Genomic DNA, 26,990 nt, shown 5'->3' on the forward strand with positions numbered 1-26,990 from the left:
GATGAGGCCTACCAGGGGGCGATTGGTGCTAGAGTGGGACCCGCTGCCATTCTCCAAGTGAGATCGGTGGAGTGAGGGAGGGGGGGTGATCGGGACTAGCCATCTGTTCCAGGGGATCCTGGCAATCAGGAGGTGGGGGGGCAGTATGCATGCGCTGATCTCCATACTGACAGATCGGCACATGTGCAGTTGCCCACTCAGCAATATGCTGCCGGCCTCTCGGGCAGGATGAGGCCCCGTCCCCCATTTTTAAGCATGTATCAGTCTAAGACACTCTGAATTGCCGACACACTGAGCAATACAGTCTGCTCAGTACATCCAAAAATCAGGTGGGAAATTCTCCCATTTTCCCGCCTGTTGGGCACTTATTTTTGATTTGGGAGAATCCCAGCCATTATCTCTATTCTCACTCCACAGACGCTGTCAGATCTGCTGAGATTTTCCAGCTTCTTCTGTTTCTCCTTTTGTGCTTTGTCGATGATTGCTATATACTTGCAATAAATCATCAAAAACATCTTGCTGAATCTCTGTTTATCACAAGCACTCAAGTTTAAAAAAAACACACCCAGTAGTTAACCAGTATTATATAATATATAAATATATCTTCCCCTGATTATTGAATAGTGTCAATTTCTAAATTTGCTGGAAGCTAGCTGCTTCTCCCTGATAAATAGCACAGCCCACATGTGGAAGAAAAAGATCAACAAGTGTCTTTATTAAGTGGCTTCAACAAGAAGATAGATAGATTTCTGATTTGAAAAAAAAGTTAAAGGGATATGGGGAACAGGTGGGGAGGTGGATTTGAGACCAGGGAGAGATCAGCCATGATCTGATTGAATGGCGGAGCAGGCTCGAAGGGCTGAATTTGCCGACTTCTGCTCCTAATTCCTATGTTCCCATGTTTATTCATTAAGAAGTCTCACAACACCAGGTTAAAGTCCAACAGGTTTATTTGGTAGCAAATACCATAAGCTTTCGGAGCGCTGCCCCTTCGTCAGATGGAGTGGAAATGTCATGTTTATTAACAGAACAGTTGACATTGTTGGCATGAAATATCTATGAACTAAAAATCTGGCCAAACATCTTAGATCTAGAATCTGGTGGTAAAAAGTTAAAATCTGAAAGGAGGAACACTGTTTCTGATTGTATATTGATATTCTGTAAATTTCACATCGGTGCAAATTTGCAGAACACATTTAACACCACCTGCAAGTGTCAAATTGCTGTGAAGGCCCAATCTACATCAAAGCGAAGCTCAGTGAGACTCCCTTCACGAGAGAAGCATTGTACTGTGACAATGGATTCACACTGCGTTTGTACCATAGGAGAGAAACACAATTGCTTTGCTTCAATGCTACAATTGCAGTGTAAATATATCTTAAACCTGACAGCCGAGAACAGTATTGCAACTTTCTGAAATAGGCTGTGTTCTGAAAATTCACAGGAATTATCATAAATTAACTTCTCCCTGCCAAAGATTCAACTTGTGCAGTAGATACAATGTTTGCAGAGTCAGCTTTTCTAATGTTTTGTGTTGTGCAAAATGACCCATTAGTTGCAACATTATCATTTTAACAAAATATGTCAGCATATGTATCTGGGTACAAAGCTGATGAAGGACTTTTAAGAATGCAAGAATATTTAGAAATTTAACTAAAGACATACCAGGGTTAAAGCACTGGTAAAAAGGATACTGTAAATTAAGAATAGGTCTTTTGCTTTGTTGTCCAATTGAATTTGATCTATAGAATATTTTGAATGTGTAAAGTAAAAACACCAGCACACTAATCTAGAAGCATATTCATCTGGAAGAAGGTGTAACTGGGGTGATCAGTAAGTTTGCGGACGACACAAAATTGGCAGGACTTGCAGATAGTGAGGAGCACTGTCAGAGGCTACAGAAGGATATAGATAGGCTGGAAATTTGGGCAAAGAAATGGCAGATTGTGGTGAACCATCGTTGGTTCCCACTGGATAGTACTGAGCCAGGGCTGGCCAGTACTACAGGAATGTATATAGGTTACTGTGGGATTGTACTAATGTTGCTGTTGGGTTAGGGTGGGATTGTTACACCTGTGTTTGTTACTGTTGTGGCACATCCCAGTCGGGCTCCGCCTCCTGGGAGAGGTATAAGAGTCCCTGCTCGGACGGGACCCCTTCAGTCTGAGATAGTGTGTTAAAGTTCTGATAGCTTCATTGTTAGTTAATAAAAGCCTTCTTTTACTGAAGCTTCGAGCCTCGTGTCCAATTGATGTGCATCAATTTTATTAACTAAAATTAAACTCTCGACGGAAGAAAAAAAAGAAAGGAGAGCATGGAGCAAATCCTCAAGCCAGAACGTCTGACGCTAGATCCACGTGCGGTGGGCGCTTCTAACACCTTCGACCACTGGCTGAAGTGTTTTGAAGATTACCTAGCAGCCTCTGCAGCGGTCACCACAGATGACAGACTCCGGGTCCTCCATGCGAGGGTAAGCGACACAGTCTACCTCGTGATCCGTGCAGCCACCACTTACCCTAGGGCCCTCGAACTTCTAAAGAAGCGCTATACAAAACCTAACGAGATCCTCGCTCGTTACCTCCTCACTACATGACGTCGGCAGTCGGGCGAAACCATGGAGGACTACGCCAATGAGCTCTTACAGCTAGCCAGGGGCTGTGACTGCAAAGCTGTGTCGGCTGAGCAGAGCATGTACGACCTCGCCCGAGATGCGTTTGTGGCCGGGGTCGGGTCTTCATACATCCGTCTCAAGCTGCTAGAAAAGGGTAATCTCAACCTTACCCAGGCCATCGAATTAGCTGAAATGCTCGAGTCGGCTTCGAAGAGCTTAGTCTTATATCCAGAGGACCACGTGGAGACAACGTGGCAGGAGCAGTCGTAAATCCCTCCTCGCCCCTCGGGCTCGAAGTGCTGTGTTATGGCGTGCTCCCATGTGGGCCAGACGACGGCTGCAGCCCCATGCGGCCTGCGGTGCTATTTCTGCGGAGGAGCAAAACATACGCGACAAAAGTGTCCCGCTAAAGCGGTAAACTGCACCACATGCAGTAAAAAAGGGCTTAATGCAAAGGTGTGCAGATCGAAGCCCAGGAACGGCAGTGCGGCCTGCGACTCTTCGGAGCTGGGATCATCACCATCGTCGTCGAAGTCCTCGCGGGGTTCGTCCACGTGCGAGTCCAGGATGACGCCATTGCAGTCGACGGAGTCGGAGTAGTATGACCACCAGGGGTCGCTGAGTTTGGCGCCCTCACCCATGTGCGATTCATGGGGGCGGCCATGTTGGTCGACGATGACCATGAGCGACCAGCAGGGGTCCTCAGCATCGACTTCAGCTGCCTGCAGTGGCGTTCATGGACCAACGGTGGCGTCGATCATCCTGGACCAGGCTTGATCGTTCAATGATGGATAGCCAGGTAAACAATCATGTGCTTTATTGTCTGTTTGACAGCGGGAGCACAGAGCTTTATCCACCCTGACACTGAAGAGGTGTGGACTCCAGATTCAACCTGCCAAACAGACAATATCTATGGCATCAAGGTCCCGGTCTGTCGCCGTGCTAGGGAGTTGTGTGGTAACCTTGAAAGTACAAGGCACAATTTACGAGCGTTTCAAGCTCCTAGTGTTGCCGTATCTTTGCGCACCAATTCTTCTTGGACTAAACTTCATGGTCCACTTGGAGTGTGATCCTACAGTACGGTGGGCCACTCCCTTCGCTGGCAGTGGGAGAACAGCTGCAGTCTCCAAATTGCCCAACGCGCCCCCCGCCTGCAATCTTTCTACGTTAAAGATCACCACACCCTCTTTATTTCAGAATCTGGTACCAGGCTGCAAGCCCATCGCTACTAAAAGTAGGCGTTAGAGCACTGAGGATCGGATCTTCATCAGATCGGAGGTTCAGCGACTCCTCAAAGGAGGGATCATACAGCCCCGTGTTAGTCCGTGGAGAGCACAGGTTGTGGTGGTCAAGAGCGGGAACAAACCCCGGATGGTCATCGATTACAGTCAGACCATTAACCGATATACGCAGCTGGATGCGTATCCTCTCCCGCGCATATCTGATATGGTCAATCAGATTGCGCAGTACCGGGTGTTCTCCACCATAGACCTCAAGTCCGCCTACCACCAACTCCCCATTCGCCCAGAGGACCGACAATACACGGCCTTTGAGGCGGATGGTCGTTTGTATCATTTTCTTAGGGTTCCATTTGGTGTCACCAATGGGGTCTCGGTCTTCCAGCGTGCTATGGACCGAATGGTGGACCAGAACAGGCTGCGGGCTACCTTCCCGTACCTGGATAATGTCACCATCTGCGGCCATGATCAGCAGGACCATGACACAAACCTCCTTAACTTCTTACGCACTGCATCTCGCCTGAACTTGACCTACAACAGGGAGAAGTGTGTATTCCGTATGCGCCGGTTAGCCATCCTGGGATACGTGGTGGAAAACGGGGTCATTGGCCCTGATCCAGACCGTATGCGCCCCCTTGCTGAACTTCCCTTGCCCGCTAGCGCAAAAGCACTGAGAAGATGCCTAGGCTTCTTCTCCTATTATGCGCAGTGGGTCCCCAACTACGCGGACAAAGCCCGTCCGCTTATTAAGTCCACAACTTTTTCACTCACGCCAGAGGCCCAGTTGGCCTTCCAGAAATTGAAAGACGACATCGCGAAAGCCACGATGCACGCGGTAGACGAATCCATCCCTTTTCAGGTGGAAAGCGATGCATCTGATTTTGCCCTGGCCGCCACACTTAACCAGGCGGGCAGGCCCGTCGCGTTTTTTTCCCGCACCCTCCAAGGCCCCGAAATTCGGCATTCAGCGGTGGAGGAGGAGGCCCAGGTCATTGTGGAGGCTGTCAGACACTGGCGCCATTACCTGGCGGGGAAGCGGTTCACCCTGATCACGGACCAGCGGTCTGTGGCGTTTATTTTCAACAACACGCAGAGGGGCAAGATCAAGAATGACAAGATCTTGCGGTGGAGAATTGAACTCTCCACCTATAACTACGATATCATGTATCGTCCAGGGAAACCCAATGAGCCCTCGCATGCCCTCTCGCGCGGAACATGCGCTAGTATTCAGGAGGATCGCTTGAACGCCCTCCATAATGATCTGTGCCATCCTGGGGTCACTTGGCTCTACCACTTTGTCAAAGCCCGCAACCTGCCTTACTCGGTGGAGGACGTCAGGTCGGTAACAAGGAGCTGTCGGATTTGCGCGGAATGCAAACCAAACTTTTACCGACCTGACCGGGCACATTTGGTCAAGGCCACTCGCCCCTTCGAGAGGCTGAGTGTTGATTTTAAGGGCCCCCTTCCCTCAACAGATCGGAACGTGTACTTTCTGAACATAATCGATGAGTACTCCCGGTTCCCGTTTGTTGTCCCCTGCTCGGACACATCAGCTGCCACGATGATCAAGGCATTCCGTGATCTTTTTACCCTGTTCGGGTACCCCAGCTATATCCATAGTGACAGGGGCTCGTCGTTCATGAGCGATGACTTGAGGCAATTCCTGCTCTCATACGGGATTGCCTCTAGTAGGACCACGAGTTACAACCCTAGGGGTAATGGACAGGTGGAACGAGAGAATGCTACAGTCTGGAAGGCTGTCCTATTGGCGTTGAAATCCAAAGGTCTTCCAGTCTCCCGTTGGCAGGAGGTCCTCCCTGATGCGCTTCACTCTATTCACTCCCTCCTGTGTACGGCAACCAATGCTACTCCCCACGAGAGGATGTTCTCATTCCCTCGGAAGTCTTCCTCGGGGATATCTTTACCAGCCTGGTTGACGTACCCAGGACCCGTCCTCCTGCGGCGACATGCAAGGGCCCGCAAGTCCGACCCCTTGGTCGAACAGGTCCACCTCCTCCACGCCAACCCTCAGTATGCCTATGTGGCATATCCTGACGGGCGAGAGGACACAGTCTCGATCCGAGACCTGGCGCCTGCAGGGGACGTAGCAACTCCTGTCGCTCCCATACCCCCAGTGACGAATCCATTATCTCTCATTTCTTCCCCGGACATGGCGCGGGCAGCATCGGGACCATTGCTTAACAGTTTTACTCCAATGCACAGCTTGCCTGAGCCCTGAAGATGGTCGCCACCGCAGGACGTGTCGGGATCCCCTGCACTACCGTCTCATCAGGGTCAACCAGCCTGAGAGTCCGTGGAAGAACAGCTGGACGCCACTTTGGGGAGAACGCCACCACAAGTGCCTACTCCGGTGTCACCGCCGGTATTGAGGAGGTCACAATGACGGTGCGGTCCTCCAGACCGTCTGCACTTATAATCTGCTGACATTTTATTCTGTTTTCATACCCCGCCGGCCTTTGTTCTCAAAGGAGGGGTGAATGTGGTGAACCATCGTTGGTTCCCACTGGATAGTACTGAGCCAGGGCTGGCCAGTACTACAGGAATGTATATAGGTTACTGTGGGATTGTACTAATGTTGCTGTTGGGTTAGGGTGGGATTGTTACACCTGTGTTTGTTACTGTTGTGGCACATCCCAGTCGGGCTCCGCCTCCTGGGAGAGGTATAAGAGTCCCTGCTCGGACGGGACCCCTTCAGTCTGAGATAGTGTGTTAAAGTTCTGATAGCTTCATTGTTAGTTAATAAAAGCCTTCTTTTACTGAAGCTTCGAGCCTCGTGTCCAATTGATGTGCATCACAGATGGAGTTCAATCCTGATAAATGCGAAGTGATGCATTTTGGTAGAAATAATGTAGGGAGGAGCTATACGATAAATGGCAGAACCATAAAGGGTGTAGATACGCAGAGGGACCTGGGTGTGCAAGTCCACAGATCCTTGAAGGTGACATCACAGGTGGAGAGGGTGGTGAAGGCGACATATGGCATGCTTGCCTTTATAGGACAGGGCATGGAGTATAAAAGTTGGGGTCTGATGTTGCAGATGTATAGAACGTTGGTTCGGCCGCATTTGGAATACTGCATCCAGTTCTGGTCACCACACTACCAGAAGGACGTGGAGGCTTTGAAGAGAGTGCAGAGGAGGTTTACCAGGATGTTGCCTGGTATGGAGGGGCTTAGTTATGGGGAGAGATTGGGTAGACTGGGGTTGTTCTCCCTGGAAAGACGGAGGATGAGGGGAGACTTAATAGAGGTGTATAAAATTATGAAAGGCATAGATAGGGTAAACGGTCGGAAGCTTTTCCCTAGGTCGGTGGTGACGTTCACGAGGGGTTCATAGGTTCAAGGTGAACCGGGGGGGGAAGGAGGTTTAACACGGATATCAGAAAGACATATTTTACAGAGGGTGGTGGGGGCCTGGAATGCGCTGCCGGGCAAGGTGGTGGAGGCGGACACACTGGGAACGTTTAAGACTTATCTACATAGCCACATGAACGGAGTGGGAATGGAAGGATACAAAAGAATGGTCTAGATTGGACCAGGGAGCGGCGCGGGCTTGGAGGGCCGAAGGGCCTGTTCCTGTGCTGTATTGTTCTTTGTTCTTGTTCTATTCCCGACTGGCTCACTGATATATCGTCTTAAGATTCTGAGATCAGAGAGAAATAAAGGATGATCTTTGGATAGCCCTTCAACACAGTCATGGGAATCTCAATATGCAGTAAAACAATGCCCAGTGTAATGGAGACTTCACACTCACTTCGCTGTTGTGGCTACAGTGGTTGGCAGATTTCAGTGAGGATATTCTTTTGGAAGTGCTTCTCACTGTTCCCAGCTGATAGAACTGTTCCTTAAACATTCTGGATGGATTTGGCCTCCTGTTGCGAGACCTCCTACTGCTCCTCCTCCGTCTTCTAGAAATTTGTTCTGTCCTATGTGGTTCTCTGTTCATTCTCCCCGCCATACTGTATTCCAAGGGAAATGCGTACCAGTCCAGTATGTCTGGGGGCAACTGGTTTTTGCAGAAGCCTTGAAATCATCTGCCACACCACTCCCTGTAGACTTCTACAACTTGAAGCAAGTACAGAAAGTAAAGACTTGTAGAATTGGAGCAACAGCCAGAATAAATCAACCAGCAACTAACCTGCAAGTAGTTGATGATCCCATTAAATAGCACTTTCTGTTATTGAACAAGTGTTTAGCTGGTTAAGGCATTATCTGGAACATGGCACTTCAAAGTGGCTGTACTGGTGCCAAATTAGATCTGATTACTCTATCTTCTGCTAGATGTTTGGATGCTAATGCCCTCCTCAATATGGTATCTGGTGCAATTCTCCCCACAAATGTGTGGATGCACCATGGATACCATTTTGGAGCAATATGGGGCACTCAGTGCCCCAGAAATGGGGTTCAACAGATCCCACTTCTCACCTAAATGTCCCTTTTATTTGTCAAAATACGTACCATATGTTCTTCAAAATATTCTGTAAATAGTTTGCTCCACAACCAACTGGTTGTAGATTGTTCAAGGCTGAACAGACCCAAGTTGAAGGAGTGGTATAAGCTCTATTGCAAACCAGAGGTGCTGCTGAATTCAGTGAGGATATCATCTGTTGCATTGCTCACCCATATTTATATTGTGAGTTGGCCAATTATGGTGTGGAACAGATAATACATCTACTGTCCCCACTGTGCCTTACAATTTAAAAGGGGTGTTCAAAATTGCTGCACTTTTTGCAGTAGGAGTTCAGTAAAACTGAGTGCAATTTGCTTTCCCATATTTCCCAGCTATCAGTGATATAATGTATTGTTTGGTCCACTTTAAAGTAAAATTTTAAAGTACAAATTGAAGACAAAATAGTTCCAGGTGAACAATCTCAACTTGATGATAATCAAGCTCTTCTTTGCTAAATGTTAACCAATTCTGCCTTTTCCACAGGCAGAGAAAGCTGAAGGTTTCATTAGTTTACCTGAGTTCAAGATTGATCAAGGAACCGAGTGCAAAAAGAAACAGTAAGTACTGTAGTAATTCATAAGTAATCAGTCATGAAACCTACACCTTAACCAGTCTGTATTCAACAAGCTCTTGCACTTTTATAATGCTTTTCATCTCATGGAACATTCCATAATGAGGATTCGAAAATCTATAGCAGCTGAGGGGAAATAACTGCAGACATTTTCAAAGCTGAAGTTTCTGGGTGAGAAAGAGGTGAAAACATAGCCAGAATCAGAAATGGGAATCAAGGTAGAAGTGGAGGAGCCTCAGCCTTTATAATTGTCCAACAAGTTTGAGGTCCTTGCGGCTTTTATGGATGAGTGGGAGTTGCAGGTTGGGTGAATGAGCTAACCGTGGCACCGTGGTACAGGGAGCCATTCAAGTGGTGGAAGTAAGGGGGTAGACACAGCTTTCCATAGCCAAGAGCAAGGCTCAAGATGGCTGTGTAGCAGGTCTACCCCAATGTTAAGGATATTCCCTTGCAGTTGGAGGGAAACTTGGAATGGTAAGAGGACATCCAGTCGCTGGTCATAACACTCAGCAAAATTTCATTCCAATGAGAAAGGAAGATTCGAAACACCAAATGCACCATCCAAGGCTAAGGAAGTGAACAATCGTACCAAATTGAAAGAAAAAGTGTACAATTTTACAAAGATTAGTGGTCAGAAACCTGGACAGAATATAAAAACCAACAAAAAATAATAAGGAGGGAGAAATTAGAGTGCGAGAGCAAGTTAGGTGGAAATATAAAAACAGAGGATGGTAAGAGTTTTTAACAAATATTTGAAAAGGAACAAAGTAAAGTGAATATTGGTCTTCTGAGTCTGGGGAAATAATGAGAAATAAAGAAATGGAAGAAATGTTGAACTGTTATTTTGTAATTCACTTTAGAAGATATAAATAACATCCCAGAAACACTTGTAAATTGGGAGACAAAAGGAAGGGAGGAACCTAAAACTATTATGATCACCAGAGAAAGGGTACTGAGAAAATTATTAGAAATAAAACTTGATAAGTCCCCAGGATCAGATGGGCTTTATCCTAGGGATCTAAAAGTGGCGGCTGTGGTGATAGTAGATGCATTAGTTTTAATTGTCCAAAGTTCCCTACTTTCTGGAAAGGTCCCATCAGAATGGAAAATACTGAAATTAACTCCTTTATTCAACAACAAAGAAGGGTGACAGAAAACAGGTATCTACAGGCCAGTTGGTCTAACACCTGCTATTGGGAATATGATGCCATAGGAAATGGTATATTATTAAGGTGGTTATAGAAGGGCGCTTAGAAAATCTTAGTGCAATCAGGCCAAATCAACATAGTTCTGTGAAATGGAAATAATGGAAACATAGAAAATAGGAGTAGGAGCAGCCCATTCAGCCCTTCGAGCCTGCTCCGCCATTTAATATGATCATCCAACTCAGTAACCTGTTCCTGCTTTCCCCCCCCCTACCCTTTGATCCCCTTTCTCCCCCAAGAGCTGTATATAACTCCTTCTTGGAAACATACAATGTTTGGCCTCAGCTGCTTTGTATTGTAATGAATTCCACAGGCTCAGCACTCTCTGGGTGAAGAAATTGCTCCTCAACTCAGTCCTAAATGGTCTATCCTGTATCCTTAGACAATGACCACTAATTCTGGACTCCCTCCCCATTGGCAACATCCTTCCTGCATCTATCCTGCCTCGGCCTGTTAGACTTTTATATGTTTCTATGAGATCTCCCTCGCCCTTCTAAACTCCAGAAAATATTACGAAGTGACTCAATCTGTCCTCATACGTAAGACCATAAGACATAGGAGCGGAAGTAAGGCCATTCGGCCCATCGAGTCCACTCCACCATTCAATCATGGTTGATTTCAACTCCATTTACCCGCTCTCTCCCCATAGCCCTTAATTCCTCGAGAAATCAAGAATTTATCAATTTCTGTCCTGAAGACGCTCAACGTCTCGGCCTCCACAGCCCTCTGTGGCAATGAATTCCACAGACCTACCACTCTCTAGCTGAAGAAATTTCTCCTCATCTCTGTTCTAAAGTGACTCCCTTTTATTCTAAGGCTGTGCCCCCGCGTCCTAGTCTCCCCTGCTAATGGAAACAGCTTCCCTACGTCCATCCTATCTAAGCTGTTCATTATCTTGTAAGTTTCTATTAGATCTCCCCTCAACCTCCTAAACTCCAATGAATATAATCCCACGATCCTCAGACGTTCATCGTATGTCAGGCCTACTATTCCTGGGATCATCCGTGTGAATCTCTGCTGGACCCGCTCCAGTGCCAGTATGTCCTTCCTGAGGTGTGGGGCCCAAAATTGCTCACAGTACTCCAAATGGGGCCTAACCAGTGCTTTATAAAGCCTCAGAAGTACATCCCTGCTTTTGTATTCCAAGCCTCTTGAGATAAATGACAACATTACATTTGCTTTCTTAATTACGGACTCAACCTGCAAGTTTACCTTTAGAGAATCCTGGACTAGGACTCCCAAGTCCCTTTGCACTTTAGCATTATGAATTTTGTCACCGTTTAGAAAATAGTCCATGCCTCTATTCTTTTTTCCAAAGTGCAAGACCTCGCACTTGCCCATGTTGAATTTCATCAGCCACTTCTTGGACCACTCTCCTAAACTGTCTAAATCTTTCTGCAGCCTCCCCACCTCCTCAATACTACCTGCCCCTCCACCTATCTTTGTATCATCGGCAAACTTGGCCAGAATGCCCCCAGTCCCGTCATCTAGATCGTTAATATATAAAGAGAACAGCTGTGGCCCCAACACTGAACCCTGCGGGACACCACTTGTCACCGGTTGCCATTCTGAGAAAGAACCTTTTATCCCAACTCTCTGCCTTCTGTCTGACAGCCAATCGTCAATCCATGTTAGTACGTTGCCTCGAATACCATGGGCCCTTCTTTTACTCAGCAGTCTCCCATGAGGCACCTTGTCAAAGGCCTTTTGGAAGTCAAGATAGATAACATCCATTGGCTCTCCTTGGTCTAACCTATTTGTTATCTCTTCAAAGAACTCTAACAGGTTTGTCAGGCACGACCTCCCCTTACTAAATCCATGCTGACTTGTCCGAATCCGACCCTGCACTTCCAAGAATTTAGAAATCTCATCCTTAACGATGGATTCTAGAATTTTGCCAACAACTGAGGTTAGGCTAATTGGCCTATAATTTTCCATCTTTTTTCTTGTTCCCTTCTTGAACAGTGGGGTTACAACAGCGATTTTCCAATCCTCTGGGACTTTCCCTGACTCCAGTGACTTTTGAAAGATCATAACTAACGCCTCCACTATTTCTTCAGCTATCTCCTTTAGAACTCTAGGATGTAGCCCATCTGGGCCCGGAGATTTATCAATTTTCAGTCCCACCATCCCAAAAATCAGTCTTGTAAACCTTTGCTGCACTCCTTCCATAGCAAGAACATCCTTCCTCAGATAAGGAGATCAAACACAGAATATTCCAGGTGTGGTCTCACCAAGTCCCTGTATAACTACAGCAAAACATCCTTGCTCCTGCATTTGGATCCTCTCGCTATGAAGGCCAACATACCATTTGCCTTTTTCATTGTCTGCTGCACCTGCATTCTTACTTTCAGTGACTGGTGTACAAGGACACCCAGGTCTCATTGCACATTCCCATCTCAACCTATAGCCATTCAGATAATAATCTGTCAACCTGTTTTTGCTATCAAATTGGATAACCTTAGATATATCCACATCATACTGTATCTGCATTTGTAAACTATGTTTGTCTAATTTATTAGAGTTCTTTGAAGAAGTTACAAGGAATATAGATAAAGGAAAACTTGAGGTGTACTTGGATTTTTAATAGACATTTGAAAAGGTGCCACACCAAAGGTTCCTACACAAAATAAGAGTTCATGGTGTGGGGGTAACAACATTGATAGAGGATTGATTAGCTAACAGGAAGCAAAGAGTAAGGAAAAATGGGTCATTCTCATGTTGGCAAGCAGTAACTGTGGAGTGCCACAGGGATCAGTACTGGAATCTCAACTATTTACAATCTACATAAGGATTTGAATGGAGGAACCAAACGTAGGGTTGCCAACTTTCCTGATAACACAAAAATAAGTTGGAAAGTTAATTGCGTGAAGGACAGAGTTAATTGGCTTGCCAAAAAATTGGCAGATGGAGTATAATAGAAGAAAATGTGAACTTTGGCAGGAAGAATAGAAATGCAGCAAATTATTTAAATGGAGCGAGATTGCAGAAATTTGGTGTACAGAGGGATCTGGGTGTCCTAGTATATAAAAGAAAGTTAGAATGCAGATACAGCAAGTGTTTAGAAAGGCAAACGGAATGGTGTTATTTATTGCAAGGCGAATGGAATATGAAAAAAGGGATGTTTTGCTGCAATTGTACAACACATTGTTGAGATCATATCTGGAGTACTGTGTACAGTTTTGGTCTCCTTAATTAAGAGAGGATATAACTAAATTAGGAGCAGTTCAGTGAAGTTTCACTTGACTGATTCCTAGGATGGAGGGGTTCTAAAGAAATGTTGGAAAAGCTGGGTTGGGTTTCGAAGATTGAATGGGGATCTTACTGAAACAGTAAATCCTGAGAGGACTTGACAGGATGGATACTGAGGGTCATGGGTCTCTCGAATATTGAGAGAGAGACTAGAACTTAATTTGATTTATTATCGCCTGTATCGGGATACAGTGAAAAGTATTGTTTGTTGCGCACTTATAAACATACCATTCATAGAGCAGATGGGGGAAAAGGAAAGGAGAGGGTGCAGAATATAGTGTTACAGTTACCGATAGGGTGAAGAGAAAGATCAGCTTAATATATAATAGATCCATTGAAAAGCCTGATGGCAGCAGGGAAGCAGCTGTTCTTGAATCGGTTGGTGCATGACCTCAGACTGTTGTATCTTTTTCCCGATGGAAGAGAATATGTCTGGGGTGTCTTTGATTATGCTGGCTGCTTTTTGAGGCAGCGGGAAGTGTAGATGGAGTCAATGGATGGGAGGTTGCTTTGCATGATGGTCTGGGCTACGTTACCAACCCTTTGTAGTTTGTATTCTTGGTCAGAGCAGGAGCCATACCAAGCTGTGATACATCCGGAAAGGATGCTTTCTATGGTGCATCGATAAAAATTGGTGAGAGTCATGCTGAATTTCCTTAGCCTCCTGAGAAAGTAGAACTTGGGAACCAAGCTTAAAAGTGGCTGTAGTTGGAATGGGGGAGTTGAGGGAAAGAGTCTGGTTGGGGGGTTAGATTTGTGGCAGGGTAGATTGTTTGGGTTGGGCAGGTCATGAGGATTAGTCAGGTGCTGTAAGGGATGATTGACAGGTTCAGTTGTAGTGTTCATTTCAGTTATACTGACTAATCACTGAGTTAGACCAGGTACTAACTAGCGTAACATTTCCAGCGGAAGTATGCAGTTAAATCCCACTTTTCTGTCTGAAGCCTTTGACACTGTGCTCTGTGTCAGGGGCATTTGTGGAAAGATGTGAGCAGCTGAAATCAGGCCCATCAGAAGTTTAAACCTCTGAGGTAATTTCAGCACATGTGTGTGCATAGGCATTTCAGTGGCTCAGGGCAAAGTTAGAGTGCACAATGAATATCTTATAGTTAACTGAGGAAGAGGAATGTGCCAAAACATCAGTAGAGGCAGAGATAGTAGAGGTAATGAATGGGGTGAAAATTGAAAGGGAGGAGGTGCTGGAAAGGCTGGCTAGTTTAGAGTAGATAAGTCACCTGGTCCAAATAACAGTAGAAGCAGAGAAGACCAGTGATTTCAAATGACAATATGCTGGGCATCTAAAGGAAATCTACTTGCAGGGCTACGGGGATAGAGATAGGAAATGGCGCGAACGGAATTGCTCCATGGAGCTAGTAAAGATTCCATGGGCTGAATAGCAGTTCTATAAATGACTGTAAATCTATGACATTGAGAAGGAGAAGGAAAAAAGTAACAGTGGCAATACAGTTAGATAACTGCGAATTATCAGTTATGGTAGGCATGGTGGCAGAGTGGTTAGCACTGCTGTCTCACACCACCAGAGACCCGGATTCAATCCTGACCTCAGGTCACTGTCTATGTGGAATTGATACGTTCTCCCCGTGTCTGCATGGTTTCCTCCATGTGCTCCGGTTTCCTCCCACAGTCCAAAGATGTGCAGATTAGGTTGGTTGGCTATGCTAAATTGACCTAGTGTTGGGGATTAGCAGGGTAAATATGTGGGGTTACGGGAATAGGGCCTGGTTAGGATTGTGGTTGGTGAAGACTCAATGGGCCGAATGGGCTCCTTCTGCACTGTAGGGATTCTGTGAGATCAGCTTACTTCAGGGCAAATATTTCAACGGTAAAAGGACTTGTAAAGATGTTATAAATATTCATGCAGACGTTTGAAGTGTAATGTTCAAAAATTCTCTAAACCTCCACTTCAGTAGAATCACAGACATTCTTTCCTCATCTACATGTTTTTGAAAGCTATGTCAAGAGTTGTTAATACGTTGGTCGTTGTGAGCAAATAAGGGAAAAAAAAAATCACCATTTTGGCTTTAAAGTACAACATTAAGATGAGAAGGATTCTAATCAATTGAAGTTTGTCCCTTTATTATCAATTTTCTATTCTCTTAATCAAGTGCGATAAAGGCCAGCCGTCCACAATTCAAGAACTTCTACTTTGCTGCCGAGAATGCTGAGGACATGAACAAGTAAGTGCCAGGTGGTGAGGCAAAGGTATATGTTTATTAAGAAATGGCAAAAATGTACTTTTCAGTTTTGGTCATTTGTTTTGAATTGAGGAAGAAAGCTGAAGGGTCAAGAATATCAACAAGGCTGAAGAAAATAGGGAAAACTGGAAGTAGTGGTCAAATGATGCTATCTTGTGTTTTTAAAAACCAAGAGACAGCAGGAGATAGGATGGAATATCCTTGAGGTTAAGAAGTAGTAGGAAAGAATGAATTAGGAGAAGACGGCAGTGAAACTTGATTTCAACATGAGTGAAAATGTGTCTTATCATATTATTAGTTACATCCTAATTTTCCACAGCAATTATGTTATCTTTAACTACATACAGACATGAAAATTGGGAGCAGGAGTAGGCCACTTGGCCCCTTTCCGCCATTCAATAAGATCATGGCTGATCGGATTGTAACCTTAACCCCACTTCCCCCCTCCCCCAATAACTTTGCACTCCCTTGTCAATCAAGAATCTATCAACCCCTGGATGCCTTAAAAATATTCAAAGATTCTGCTTTCGAAGAAGAAAGTTCCAGACACGCACGACCCTCAGAGAAATAATTTATCCTCATCTGTCTTCAATGGAGCAGCCCCTTAGTTTTAAACAGTGACTTCCTAGTTCTAAATTCTCTGACAAGAGGAAACATCCTCTCCATATTCATCCTGTTAATACTCCTCAGGATCTTAAAAGTTTTGATCAAATCACTTCTTCTAAACTCTAGTGGATACAAACGTATCCAACCTTTCCTCATAAGACAACTTGCTCATTTCTGGTACTAGTCAAGTAAACCTTCTCTGAACTGCTTCCAACACATTTACATCTTTCCTCAAATCAGGAGACCAATACTGTACATTATATTCCAAATGTGGCCTCACCAACACCCTGTACAACTGAAGCATAACCTCTCTACTTGTGTAATCAATTCTCCTCACAATGAACGACAGCATTCCAATGGCTCTTCTAATTACCTGTTGTACCTTTTGTGATCCATGCACTAGGACACTCAGACCCCTCTGCACCTTAGAGCTCTGGAATCTCTCACCATATAGATAATAAAAAATTTTATTCTTCCTGCCAAAATGGGCAATTTCACATTTGTGCTTATTTACCAATTTTTTGCCCACTCACTTAGCATATCTGTATCCCTTTGTAACCTCCTTACATACTCTTCACAATTTACTTTCCTACCTACCTATCTTTCTATCATCAGCAAATTTAGCATCCTGCCTTCAGTCCCTTCATCCAAGTTATTTATATAAATTGTAAAAAGTTGAGGCCCTAGCATTGATCCCTGTGGCACACCACTCATTTCCTGAGAAACAAGAAAAGGACCAATTTCAACCAACTCTCTGCTTCCTGTTAGCTAGCTAATCTTCAATCCATGCCATACACCATGAGCTTTTATTTTCCATAATTAACTTTGATGTGGCACCCGATCAAAAGCCTTCTGGAAATCTAATTACAGTACATCCACCAATTTCCCCTTCATCCACAGTACACAACGCTCCTTCAAAGAACTCCAATAAATTGGTTAAACATGATTTCCCTTTCACAAAACCATGTTGACTCTGCCTGATTGCCTTGAACTTTGCCAAGTGCTCTGCTATAATATCATTTATAATGACTTCTAACATTTTCCCTATAACAGATATTAGGCTAACTGGCTTGTAGTTTCCTGCTTTCTGTCTCCCTCCATTTTGAATAAAGAAGCTACATTTACTATCTTCCAATCAAATGGAACCTTCCCCAATCTTGGGAATTTTGCAAAATTAAAACTAATGCATCAACTATCTTATCAGACCCTTCTTTCAAGACCATAGAGTGAAGTCCATCCCCTTCATCCTGGATGAAGGGGAAATTGGTGGATGTACTGTACTTGGATTTCCAGAAGGCTTTTGATTAGGTGCCAAAAAGTTAATTATGGAAAATAAAAGCTCATGGTGTAAGGCATGGATTGAAAATTAGCTAGCTAACGGGAAGCAGCCCACAGACCCAACAATTTGCTCATTACAACTTCCCTGGTGATTGTAATTTTCCTGTGTTTCTCCCTCCCTTCCATTTCCTGATTTACAGCTATTTCTGCAATGTTAGTGGTGTCCTCTATAGTGAAAGCAGATGAAAAATACCTCCTTGATTTATCTGCCATAAAACTTTACTTTCCATTACAAGTTCCCCAGACACACTTTCTATAAGATCAACACTCACTTTGTTAGCAGCTTTCTTATTTAAATATATCCATCTTTATATTACTAGCTAGCTTTCTTCGTATATTTTATCTCCTCTCACTCCTTCACTTTTTTCCTGTGTGTTATATCCTGCAATTCTGCTCTCTGTGAAGCCATGTTTTGATTATCCACACTAAATCAGATCCCCTTTACAAATTATTGCTTCCTGTTCTTCCATATGGTTTGGAATAATGGGGATATAGGTGAGCTGATAATAAATAAAAACAATTTAAACTATGTGTCAGTCTGGTTCAGTTGGCAACAGATGGGAATGGTAACATTTCTGCCACATGAATGCCAGACAGTGACCACCTTCAAAAAGAGAGAATCTAACCATCTCCCTCTTGACATTTAAATGCATCACCATCATTGAATCCACCACTATCAACCTCCTGGGAGTTAGTATTGACCACATTCTTGGCCAACAGGTATTAGGGACCAGATCAGAAACTTCAAGGTATATTACAAGGTGAGACTAGACCCTAACTTTTCCTTTTGATTTTGGCAACAAGGTGAGCATAAAGTGTTTCACTCCAGGTATGATTCAATTGACCAACTTGGAAGCTTTTATCAAAACGTATTTTTTTTATTTTATTTAAGAACACTGTTGGAATATAACAAAAGAATTAACATAACTTTTACCGATTTAAATACTTAAACATGACAAGTTATAATTCTTAACAGCTCGCTGTCTCTGTTGTCCCAATGTAAGCAGTACCCCATAAACATAAATCCCTGTCCTCTGACTCTTATGCAACCAGCTCCAGAGAAAGATCCACCCCCAAGCAGCAGAATCTCAGGGAAAGAGACTTACTTTTTGACAGATTCCAGTCTCCAACTCCAGAGAGAGAAAGAGAGACACTGCTCTCTAACAACTCCAAGCAACATCTAGGCTTGATTTTTCTGTGTAAGCCCAGCTCCACCCAGTCACATGATTTTTCTGTCAATCGATCTATTCAAGTCCTACTCTGCAAACCCCAGGGGAAACACTAAAAACAGCAGAACAACATTAGTCCAGATTAAAGCAAGCATTCTATCAATTAGGAGCAATTATGCTGCTGCATTAATGATGCAGGGCTGCCGAATACAGACCCAGTGACACCAGTGTTAGAACACTCTTAAAAAATCCTGCACAGAAACATGACTCAAATACATTTCTTAGAGTCACAGAATCATCACGCTAGGAGTTCAAAGGGATTAAGAGGTAGGTAGGAAAGTGGTGTTGCAGCCACAATCAGGTCAGCCATGATCTTATCAAATGGCAGAGCCGGTTTGAATGGCCAAATGGCTTGCCTTCTCCTCCTAATTTGTATGTTTGTATGTAGAAACTGAACTGGACTAGCCATATAAATACGTGGCTACAATAGCAATTCAAAGGTTAGTAATCCTGTGGAGTGTAACTCACCTCCTGACTCCCCAAAGTCTGTCCACCATGTACAAGGCACAGATCAGGGATGTGATTGAATATTCTCCACCTGCCTGCATGAGTGCAGCTCCAACAATACTCAAGGATCTCAATAACATCCAGAATGATGCAGCCTGCTTGATCAGCATCCCATCCACTACTCTTATACAATTATTCGCTCCATTACTGGCACACAGTGGCATCAGCATATACCTTATACACAGTGCATTGGAGCAACTCACCGAAAACCCTTCAACAGTACCTTCCAAACCCGAGATCTCTGCCACCTAGAAAGACAAGGCCAGCAATCACATGGGACTTTACCCAGTTTCTCCATTTCCTTCACACAACCACCCTGGTGATGTCACCTTCCACACCAGTATGACTTCCTTTTTCTTCAGTCAAGGGTTCCTGGCCATTGGGATTAATGGAGTCCATAGCACCACTCCATTTCTTGCACTGTCTCTTCAACTTTTCCCTTCCAAAGAGAGTCCCCCTTGTCCTTACCATCCAACAAACCAGCCTTCACATTTACCTTCAGTGTAATGCTACCACCAAACGTATTGCTGCCTCTGCTCCCTTTTCAGCATCCCAAAAAGACTGTTCCTTCTGCGACATTCTGATCCATTCTTTCCGTGGTGCCTTCCCCTTTTCGCTGCTCATTGAGATGGTCTCTCTTTTGGAGGAGGGGAGGGGGGTGACCAGACACAACTTGTGTGATCACTTAGTTGAACCTTTCCATTCAGCCCACAATCAATGAAAGTTTCTGGTTTCTTGCCATTATAATTCTCCACTCCACTCCACTCCCACTCTGACATCGCTAACCCCGGCCTTTGACGCTGTTGCAATTAAGCTCAACGAAAAGCACCTTGAAAGATGTATTCTGAAAGTCGGTGTTTTACAGCCTTCTAGACTCAATGTTGATTTGAACAACTTTAGATCATAACTCTTCCCAATTTTTCCAGACAATAGATGCAGGTAAGTATGTTGCTGTCACCATTTACAAACCCATCTTTTGCTTCTTTTTTACTTGACCCATTACCAGCTGTTTTGCATTATACTGTCATTCTCTGTCATTTTAATAATTCTACCCTCCACCCTATCACAGGCTTTAATTTCTGTTCTTTCCTCCCTTGCCCTTGTCTGAATGCATTTGCTTATAAACTCCCTAGCTTTTTCCATTTGTGACAAAACTTCATGAAGTGTTAATTTTGTTCATCTTCCCAAAGATGTTACCTGCTCTATTGAGTGTTTACAGCATCCTCTTTTTTCAAGATGTGGAGATGCCAGCGTTGGACTGGGATAGGCACAGTCAGAAGTCTCTCAACACCAGGTTAAAGTCCAACAAGTTTATTTGGTAGCACAAGCTTTCGGAGCGCTGCCCCTTCATCAGGTGAGTGGGAGCTGTGTTCACAAACAGGGCATATATAGACACAGTCTCAATTATAAGACAATGGTTGCAAGCGAGTCTTAATAGGTAATCAAGTCTTTACAGGTGCAGACAATGTGAGTGGAGAGAGGATTAAGCCCTCAGGTTAAAGTGGTGTGAATTGTCTCAAGCCAGGACAGTTAGTAAGATTTTGCAAGCCCAGGCAAGTCGCGGGGGATACAGATAGTGTGACATGAACCCAAGATCCCGGTTAAAGCCGTCCTCATGTGTGCAGGACTTGGCTATCAGTTTCTGCTCGGCGATTCTGCTTTGTCGCGTGTCTTGAAGGCCGCCTTGGAGAACGCTTACCCAAACATCAGAGGCTGAATGCCCGTGACTGCTGAAGTGTTCCCCGACAGGAAGGGAACACTCCTGCCTGGTGATTGTTGAGCAGTGTTCATTCATCCGTTGTCGTAGCGTCTGCATGATCTCGCCAATTTACCATACCTCGGAATATCCTTTACTGCAGCGTATCAGGTAGATAATGTTGGCCAAGTTGCAAGAGTATGTACTGTGTACCTGGTGGATGGTGTTCTCATGTGAGATGATGGCATCTGTGTCAATGATCCGGCACGTCTTGCAGAGGTTGCTGTGGCAGGGTTGTGTGGTGTTGTGGTCACTGTTCTTTGAATGCTGGTAGTTTGCTGCGAACAATGGTCTGTCGCAGGTTGCGCGGTTGTTTGAAGGCAAGTAGTGGGGATGTGGGGATGGCCTTGGTGAGATGTTTGTCTTCATCGATGACATGTTGAAGCCTCCAAAGAAGATGTCGTAGCTTCTCCGCTCCGGGGAAGTATTGGACGACAAAGGATACTCTGTCCACCATGTCCCGTGTTTGTCTTCTGTGGAGGTCGGTGCGGTTTTTCGCTGTTGCGCGTTGGAACTGTTGATCAATGAGTCGAGCGCTATATCCTGTTCTTACAAGGGCATCTTTCAGCGTCTGTAGGTGTCCATTGCATTCCTCCTCATCTGAGTAGATCAGCCCCGAACGTCACCCAAGCACAACGCAGCGCCACCCGCACTCTCAAGATCAACCACAACATTATCATCAAACCAGCAAAGGAGGGGCCACCGTCATACCGAACAGAACAGATTACTGCAAAGAAGTGTACCGACAACTGAACAACGAGGAACACTACAGACAGTTACCCGCAGATCCGACCAAGGGACACACCCGCCAACTCAACAGACTGATCAAGACCTTTGATCCGGACCTTCAGAGCACTCTCCATGCTCTCATCCCATGTACTCCCTGCATTGGAGATCTCTATTGCCTCCCGAAGATACAAAAGGACAACACACCCGGCCGTCCCATAATATCAGGCAATGGGACCCTGTGTGAGAACCTCTCCGGCCAAGTCGAGGGCATCATAAAAGGAACCCCCAGCTTTTGTCACCACACTATGGACTTCTTACAGAAACTCAGCACCCATGGAGCAGTTGAACCAGGAAAACTCCTCATCACAATGGATGTCTCGGCACTCTACAGCATCCCCCACGACGGCGGCATTGCTGCAACAGCCTTAGTACTCAATGACGACAACTGCCGATCTCCAGACACAATTCTACAATCATCCACTTTATCCTGATCCACAACGTCTTTACCTTCAACAACCAGTTCTTCATCCAGACACACAGAACAGCCATGGGGACCAAATTCGCACCTCAATATGCCAACATCTTCATGCACAGGTTCGAACAAGACCTCTTCACCGCACAGGACCTTCAACCGATGCTATACACTAGATACATCGATGACATTTTCTTCCTTTGGACTCATGGTGAACAATCACTGAAACAACTATATGATGACATCGACAAGTTCCATCCCACCATCAGACTCACCATGGACTACTCTCCAGAATCGGTTGCATTCTTGGACACATGTATCTCCATCAAGGACAGTCACCTCAGCACTTCACTGTACCGCAAGCCCACAGATAACCTCACAATGCTCCACTTCTCCAGCTTCCACCCTAAACACGTTTAAGAAGTCACCCCCTATGGACAAGCCCTCCGTCTACACAGGATCTGCTCAGCTGAAGAGAACACAACGGACACCTACAGACGCTGAAAGATGCCCTCGTAAGAACAAGATATGGCGCTCGACTCATCGATCGACAGTTCCGACGCGCCCACAGCGACAAACCTCACCGACCTCCTCAGAAGAGAAACACGGGACACAGTGGACAGAGTACCCTTTGTCATCCAGTACTTCTCCGGAGCGGAGAAGCTACAACATTTTCTTCGGAGCCTTCAACATGTCATCGATGAAGATGAACATCTCGCCAGAGCCATCCCCACACCCCCACTACTTGCCTTCAAACAACCGCACAACCTCAAACAGACTGTTGTTTGCAGCACACTACCCAGCCTTCAGGAGAACAGTGACCACGACACCACACAACCCTGCCACAGCAACCTCTGCAAGACATGCCGGATCATCGACACGGATGCCATCATCTCAGGTGAGAACACCATCCACCAGGTACACGGTACATACTCTTGCGACTCGGCCAACATTATCTACCTGATACGCTGCAGTAAAGGATATTCCGAGTCATGGTACATTGGCGAGACCATACAGACACTACAACAACGGATGAATGGACACCGCTCAACAATCACCAGGCAGGAGTGTTCCCTTCCTGTCGGGGAACACTTCAGCAGTCAAGGGCATTCAGCCTCTGATGTTTGGGTAAGCGTTCTCCAAGGCGGCCTTCAAGACGCACGACAAAGCAGAATCGCTGAGCAGAAACTGATAGCCAAGTCCTGCACACACGAGGACGGCCTCAACCGGGATCTTGGGTTCATGTCACACTATCTGTAACCCCCGCGACTTGCCTGGGCCTGCAAAATCTTACTAACTGTCCTGGCTTGAGACAATACACACCTCTTTAACCTGTGCTTGGCCCTCTCTCCACTCACATTGTCTGCACCTGTAAAGACTTGATTACCTGCTAAGGCTCGCATTCCAACCATTATCTTGCAATTGAGTCTGTGCCTCTATATGCCCTGTTTGTGAACACAATTCTCCACTCACCTGATGAACGGGCAGCGCTCCGAAAGCTCATGTTACCAAATAAACTTGTTGGACGTTAACCTGGTGTTGTGAGACTTCTTGCTGTTCTTTTTTCAATTCAGTCCATTCTAACTTGGTGACCATGATCTGCTTTCTCACCTTTACACACACACCACTTTACATCAAGGTAAAAGTCACCATAGTCCCAGATGACCATAGGCTGCCCTCCCCTTTGAGAGGGTGGCTGACTGGTGGTGATTTAACCTGAGGATCAGGTGAGGGGCAAGTTTGAGAAGGTGGGACCTACATGAATATCCTCAGCTGGTACAGGAATTAAACTCATGCTGTTTGTGTCGCTCTACATCACAAACTAGCCGTCCAGCCAACTGAGCTATCCAACCCTCAACTGAACTACCCAACCCTTAATGACTGTGCTGTATATCACCATTGTTCCAACAGTCTCTTGACTGGCTTTAATTATACTTCTTTCCTGCTGCTTGGAATAATGGGACCTGCTATAAAGGGTATTTGCAATGGGTCCTCCTTCACTTGGGAATGGGGAAGATGAGGGATTATGATCTGAATTAATTTACTGAAGATTAAATAATTCAGTGTAGAAGTACCTAATTATAAAACAACCTAAAAGTAGTATGTACTTTCATTCCTCCTGGCCTTGAGAGCTTTGTAGTTGTGTGAATGCTAATAGACTTCTGGTACCTGAACCATTATTATGTAATTCAGCCTTGTCAAAGATTATCAGCACTGCGAACATAACTACCAAAACCAATCTGGTCTTTAATAATAACAGCAGAAAATACTGGAAATACTCACCAGGTCTGGCAGCATCTGTGAAGAGAAAAACTGAGTTAACATTTCAAATTGTAGCTTTCATCAGATTGCCAATCTTGTCTTTACCTGAAACCTACGTGCCACAGGGATCATTGCTGGGACCTCAACTGTTTACAATTTGTATAAATGATTTAGATGAAGTATGGATACCAAATGTGCCGATGCACAAAGATAGGTAGGAAAGTAAGTTGTGAAGAGAACACAAGGATGCTACAAAAGGTATAGATAAGTTGGGTGAGTGGGTAAAGATCTGGCAAATGAAATAAAATGTGGGAGAATGTAAGGTTGTCCATTTTGGCAGGACAAATAAAAAAGAAGCATATTATCTAAATGGCGCGAGATTGCAGAGCTCTGAGATACAGAGGAATCTGGATGTCCTAGTGCATAGATCATAAAAGGTTGGCGGATGGCGCAGCAAATAATTAGGAAAGTTAACAATGTTATAGTTTATTGTAAGAGGAAATAAATACAAGGTTATGTTTTAGCCACACAGGGCACTAGTAAGACCACATCTGGAGTACTGTGTACTGTATTGGTCATCCTATTTGAGGAAAGATGTAAATGCATTGGAAATGGCTCAGAAAAGGTTTACCAAACTAATAGCTGGAATAGACAGGTTACCTTAGGCAGAAAGGATGGACAGGCTAGGCTTATAGCTGCTGGGTAGAACCTGAAGGGAATTAACAGGGTGGTTGTGGTAAGGATGTTTTCTCTTGCAGGAGAATCTAGAATGAGTGTCACTGCTTAGGAAGAATGGGTCACCCATTTAAGCTAGAGATGAGAGGGAAATAATTCTGTGAGGGTTGTGAGACTTTGGAATTCTCTTCCTCCAATGTGGTTGAGGCAGAGTCTTCCAATATCTTTAAGACAGAGGTAGATTGATTCTTGATAAGCAAGGGGTGAAAGGTTGTTGGGGGTAGGCAGGAATGTGAAATTGACCTTAAAATTAGATGAGCCATGATTTTACTGAATAGTGGAGCAGGCTCGAGGGGCCAAGCAGTCTACTCCTCCTAATTCATATGTTCATATGAAAATTGTACTGCAAACACTTTTTAATAACATGATCAAAGGCTTGGATAGAAGCGATTATGTATGTTTCACAATGAATTTTGGAAGATAAATATCTGGATTCATTGTCGTTGATATTAATTAATATAATTGAATATGTGCAATATCAAACTATAATTCTCATTAATCTTTTAGGTGGATTAATAAAATGGGTTTAGCTGCTATTCAGTATGTCGCACCAGCTTCAGAAGGAAAACCTGAAGGTATGTATTTTGTTGAAATGAAGTGTCAAGCATGTCTCATTATCTATTGCTAATTTTCATCAAACCTAATCTTCTGCCAATGGTGAATTATTTCATGCTGCAGAATGTTGGAGTGAGAGTGAGCACGAAGATGTGGAGGTTCCACCAGAGGTGCCAGCCTTACCATCACAACCAGAAGTACAGCAGGTAAATGTTGTTTCACAGAACACAAACATGTTAAGAACCATAGCACTGCGTACAGGTTAGATTTAGTGTATTAGTTTATCACAATGGGTCTTTTACGAAGGTATTGATAATTAGTTTTGCTTCATTACACAACACTAGATGTAAAATAGCTTTAGCCTGAGTCTGTTCTACATTGTGTTGCTTCAGAAAACTGTCAGAAAAATATTCTGCATACTCACCTTCTCGGTGACTCTTCCCAATTTGATTGTCCTAGTCTATATGAAGATTAAAATCCCCCACAATTATTACATTGACTTTGTTACAAGCTCCAATAATTTCTTGTTCAATACTCTGTCCAAAAGTATAACAGAGGGCCTGTCAACTATTCCCACCTGTATTTTCTGACTCTTGCTATTCCTAATTTCCACCCATACTGATTCTGCTCCGTGATCCTCTGAGGCCAGATCCTTTCTCACTATGATATTATCTGAGATGAGAAAGAAACTACACAAAAGAGAGAAGTGAGCTTTGGATAACTTGGTGAAGAGAATATAAAGAGGCAACTAAAAGACATAGGTTAAGTGAGTGGGCAAAAATCTGGCAAATTGAGTATAATGCGGGCAAATGTGGAATTGTCCATTTTGGCAGGAAGAATAAAAAAGAAGCATATTATCTAAATGGTGAGAGATTACAGGGCTCTGAGGTGCAGAGGCATCTTGGTGTCCTAGTGTATGAGTCACAAAAGGCTGGTATACAGGTACAGCATGGAATTAGGAAATTTAGTAGAATTATATAATTTATTTTGAGAGGAATTGATTGGCAAAGTATGGAGGTTACAGGGTGTTGGTGAGATCACATCTGGAATATTGTGTACAATATTGGTCTCCTTATTTTCGGAAAGATGTAAATGCATTAGAAGCAGTACAGAGAAGGTTTACTAGACTAATACTAGGAATCAACGGGTTGTGTTATGAGGAAATGTTGGACAGGTTGGGTTTGTATCCACTAGAGTTTAGAGAGTAAGAGGTGACTTGATCAAAGCCTTTACAATCTTA

The 26,990-nt window shown here is 44.4% G+C and overlaps 1 protein-coding gene across 6 annotated transcripts in view; it reads left to right on the forward strand.

The window, feature by feature from the left end:
* Nucleotides 1–26,990, forward strand: part of ipcef1 (interaction protein for cytohesin exchange factors 1) — a 138,006-nt gene that overhangs the window by 61,708 nt on the left and 49,308 nt on the right. For all 6 annotated transcript variants that reach the window (XM_078229950.1, XM_078229949.1, XM_078229948.1 and 3 more), the window contains 4 exons: nt 8,801–8,874; nt 15,472–15,543; nt 25,703–25,770; nt 25,874–25,956. In XM_078229950.1, coding sequence (XP_078086076.1) covers nt 8,801–8,874; nt 15,472–15,543; nt 25,703–25,770; nt 25,874–25,956 — 297 coding nt within the window. The remainder of the gene's footprint in view (nt 1–8,800; nt 8,875–15,471; nt 15,544–25,702; nt 25,771–25,873; nt 25,957–26,990) is intronic.

The sequence above is a fragment of the Mustelus asterias genome, chromosome 15 (assembly GCF_964213995.1).
Source record: "Mustelus asterias chromosome 15, sMusAst1.hap1.1, whole genome shotgun sequence".
NCBI lineage: Eukaryota > Metazoa > Chordata > Chondrichthyes > Carcharhiniformes > Triakidae > Mustelus > Mustelus asterias.